Here is a 4012-nt window from a genome sequence, read left to right as displayed (position 1 = left end):
AGTTTTTCATTTGAGGGGCTTCTCATTGTCCATTGTCCAGCTTTTGGTGTATGTGCACAAACTTTGTCCTAACACAAACATTAAATCCCATTAGCAATGAATGGACAATTTGAGTGTTCGTGTAAACACAAACATTGCGTATCACAAACATTAAAGACGAAGGTGAGGACACAAATTCTGATTAGACGGAAGGAGATGATGTATGATGACGTACGATGATAAGATCACCCCTTACTTCACACTGGTGTGATTTTTTTTAATTATTTTTGTATTTTATTGATTTCTGGTTGATGTCATAACCATGGTCGCTTCATCACCTCCTTGCCTCATGTGTGCAACGGAAAATAAATGGGTTAAACGGAACTCAGTTGTCCCACATTCTTGCAGATCTGATGATCAATACCCTGTGACAAGTGGTCCTTTGAGCCCAACAAGTGAACAACAAAAAAACCTGAGGTTAGAATAACAAAGAAAGTTAAGGTATGTATTAGGTTCCCTTACACCATGGATGTGATGTTTCCATGGTACACAGACACAAGGTGGGCATAGAGGGGCTAGCTCATTATATAAACAACTGGCACACATGTCAGTGTATCAGGTCATAAAAGTCAAGTGAACAAGAAAAAACACTCACAGGGAGTTGTAATATTTAGAGGCGCAAGGCATACAGTCTTGTTTAGTTAGTAACAGGTTTGTGTCTGCTAAGGGCATAGTGAGCAAGAGCTTATTGTACGTTACATGTGCATCTCTGTGTGCTCGTCATGGCCCTCCATCTCGTCATACTTCGGCTCTGTGTCTTCTGCATCCAAAGATGACAACTCTCCCGGTGTGAAAATACGAGGGAGGACGAACATCCTAACAGGAACTGTGAGAATGAGGAAGAAGGGGAAGGCCAGTGATGCACGGGTAGACATGACAGCCCACAGCACAGCCGTACACACCACCTGGATGATCGTGAACATGTGCATCCGCAGTGTACGCACCTTGCGGACGTAGGTGTGTTCGGGGTGATACTTGGTAGGCATGAGCATCAGCACCATACGCTCTGCCATCTGGTTTCCGTTGAGGGACATCACACCCATGTAGAGGAAGATGCCAAACAGCACCGCTACAGGGATCAGACTCAATTGGTCACCTATCACAACAGACAGGCCAACCAAAATGGCAACCAGCAGCCCCGTGACCCTCTGCTCTTTCACTTCCTTGATACGCGGCTTGTCGCCCGGCGCGACGGCCTTACTCATGATGGTGAGGGCATTAGCGTGGGTCACGGAGCGGACCGTGGTGGCAGCCATCCAAGGCAGACCAAACAGGGCAGAGGTTCCCCCCAACACCACAATAAGCAGCAGATCTAAATGAAAACCTGAACCCTTCACCAGCATCCTTTCCTTCTTACTCACTATTAGCGTGGTGATCTGGGTCTCCATGAAGATGAGAATGAACACCAGTAAAGCAGGCAGCACGGAACCAAACATCATCCAGATGGGAAAATCTTCATCAGACCCCACTGGACTGATTAGCCAGCCACGTTTATCCGGGCGTGTCAGAGAGAGGCCACTAGGAACATTCAATTTCGTTGTATGTACGTTTATGTTATAGTCTAACAGCACCATGATGAGTATAGCAATAGGTACTCCAAAATCACCAATCATTCTGCGGAACCTTCCGGGGAAGAATGCACTGTCCTTGAACTTGCGTAAGTAGAAGGCGATGAAGAATGTTCCAGCCATGAGCAGCAAGGAGAGCAGCGCGGTGTTGGGCTCCCCACTGTCCTGAGTGTTGCTGAACCCCAGTGGGTGCTCACTGAAGATACTGAACAGCTTGCTGAAGGTCTCCCAGATGAAGATGAGGGAGATGAGGAAAGAGAAGATCTCCTGGGTGAAGGACGAGATGTAGCATACAAGGAAACTGCCCTCAAAGGCCACCGTGATGACCACAATGATGATGAGCCAGAAGCCAATCCACACACGACCCGTTAAGTACTCGATCTTGTTCGAATTGCAAAACAGGAAGAAGGCCTCCTCAAACACTAGCAGTGGCCCAGACATTCCTACAATAAGCAGCGGTTGGGCTCCCAGTAGGCAGAAGACCATGCCTTGCATGGCCGTTGACATAATCAACTCAGACACACCAATGAGACCCCCTGTCTTCTCAGCCAGCAGACCTCCGAATGTGATGGCTGGGGAGAGCGCGGCAAAGTAGATAAAGATGAAAGCAGCCATGCACTGGCCGTTAAGGGCATCCTTGAAGTCACTGACATACTTAGGGTATCGGCGGCGTATATCTCTGATGAGTCCTCCGAAGGGGTGTCCAGTCCTCTCCAGGGGGTCATCTGGTTTTTTTGAAGGCTCAGTAACCGCCTCCTCTGGCGATAGTTTTGCGTGTTCCTCCTCCCTCTTGTGGAGCATTTCTCTCTGGAAGCGAGCCACCGAATGGAGGAGTTCGTCCCCTCCCTGCATCTCAGAGGGTGGGAGCACGATGCTGCAGTCCAAGAAGCTGTTGATGGCATTGAGTAGGTCCTGTCTTTTGTCTGCCATGTAGGCTGCCTCATGGAAGTGCTTGTCAGACATGAGCGTGGCGATGGTGCGTCCGATCTGGTGGTAGTCCATGCTAGTGTCGGGGGGTCCCAGCAGGACGAAAAGGAACCTGACGGGCACGGGGACTTCCAAGACAGAGCCCAACTGCACTGCTTCCTCTAGTCGGACGAATGCCATGGTGGGCTTCTCCAGGAAGTCCAGATTACCCACAAGGACAAGTGTGGACTCTGTATTATCCGGGATCTTCTCGAGTAGTCTCAGCTTATGTTTGGATATGCCCCCACTATGTAGTTTAAGATTCTCGATATCGATGTGTACATCGGTGTCAATCGTGGTGTCAGAGTCTTTCGTATCACTTGGGTGACTGTGTTTTAGCAGCAGCGCCTTCACAAAGTTATCCCGGTCCTCAGACTTTATCTGGTCGGAGATGATCATCTGTTCCACAACTTGGTGGGCAATACCAGGCAGGCTCTTCTGGTCCAAGTCTAACAGCACCGCCCCATGTGACATGGTCTTGCGGAGTTCCAGCAAGCTGCGGAAGGACAGTGAGGCCACGTGAGGCTTACCCCAACGGTCTGTCTCCTCTTCCACATCCTCCTCAAATTTGATCCAGCGAGCTGTCTCCTTCCACTGCAGCTCCTTGTTCTTATCCATGATCAGCTCATTCAGCTCCACGAACACCTCATTGGGGATGCGGTCCTGCTTGCGACTGCTGGGCTCTTTGTGGTGTTTGCCGTAGTGGACGACTTGGCCCTTGCTACTCCTTCGGACCAGGTGTCTCCGCACACCAGGAACGTCTTCAAAACGATGGCTTTTGATTCCGTCCAGGTCGGCTGAGGCCAGGGTCTGCGCCTCGCTCTCATCAGTGGCAATGCGTTTGTACATGTCCTGCTCTGTCTCTTCCTCTTCCTCCCCTTCCTCCTCTCCCTCCTCTGTGGGGCCCCCGCTGTGACCTAGGTTGTCTTTTCTTCTCTTCTTGCCATTCTTCTTTCTTCGTCCCTCAGAGGGCAGTTTGGACAGGGGCTGGTGGGTGTGATGAGAGGAGTGACGATGGTACTCAATGTCCTCCTCATGGTAGTTGTGGTCGTCAGGGATTACATCGGCAGGGGTGAGGATCTGCTGGAAACGCTGGACCCCAAAGGTTTTGTTCAGGTCCCCAGTGTCCTCATCTGACTGTGGCATTCCCCGCAAGGATGAGGCAGCAGGAACCTCTGGATTGTGGATGACTGATGCATCGGTGACCAGGTTGGGAGAGCTAGGCTTGCTCATGGCTCGCACTGTTGGAGATGTTCAGAAACGGACTGATTGGAAGAGGTGTCTGTTAACCCTTCTCTTCCAACTGGAACTCTTTTGGGGAACAGCATAGCTTTTGTGTGCTTGCCGCTGAAGAAGCACCAATGATATGGCAGAGGAATTCTGACTCGATTTCTCTCAGGCGGCCAACGTGCACAGTCTGCAAAAACACCAGCGTACTG

General features: G+C 50.3%; 1 protein-coding gene across 1 annotated transcript; it reads right to left on the bottom strand.

Moving 5' to 3' along the window:
* Positions 1 to 734: 734 nt before the first annotated feature.
* Positions 735 to 3806, bottom strand: LOC308320134 (anion exchange protein 2-like; the record flags this gene model as incomplete). The annotated part of the gene is made up of 1 exon (XM_080770453.1): positions 735 to 3806. One exon carries the CDS (start codon positions 3804 to 3806, stop codon positions 735 to 737), a length of 3072 nt encoding a protein of 1023 aa, XP_080626579.1.
* Between the last annotated feature and the right edge of the window lie 206 nt (positions 3807 to 4012).

This window comes from Protomyctophum bolini, assembly GCF_963924005.1.
Source record: "Protomyctophum bolini genome assembly, chromosome: 8".
In the NCBI taxonomy this organism is placed as follows: domain Eukaryota; kingdom Metazoa; phylum Chordata; class Actinopteri; order Myctophiformes; family Myctophidae; genus Protomyctophum; species Protomyctophum bolini.
Note: the sequence above shows the minus strand (reverse complement) of the source record. Positions and strands in the feature narration are given on the sequence as shown.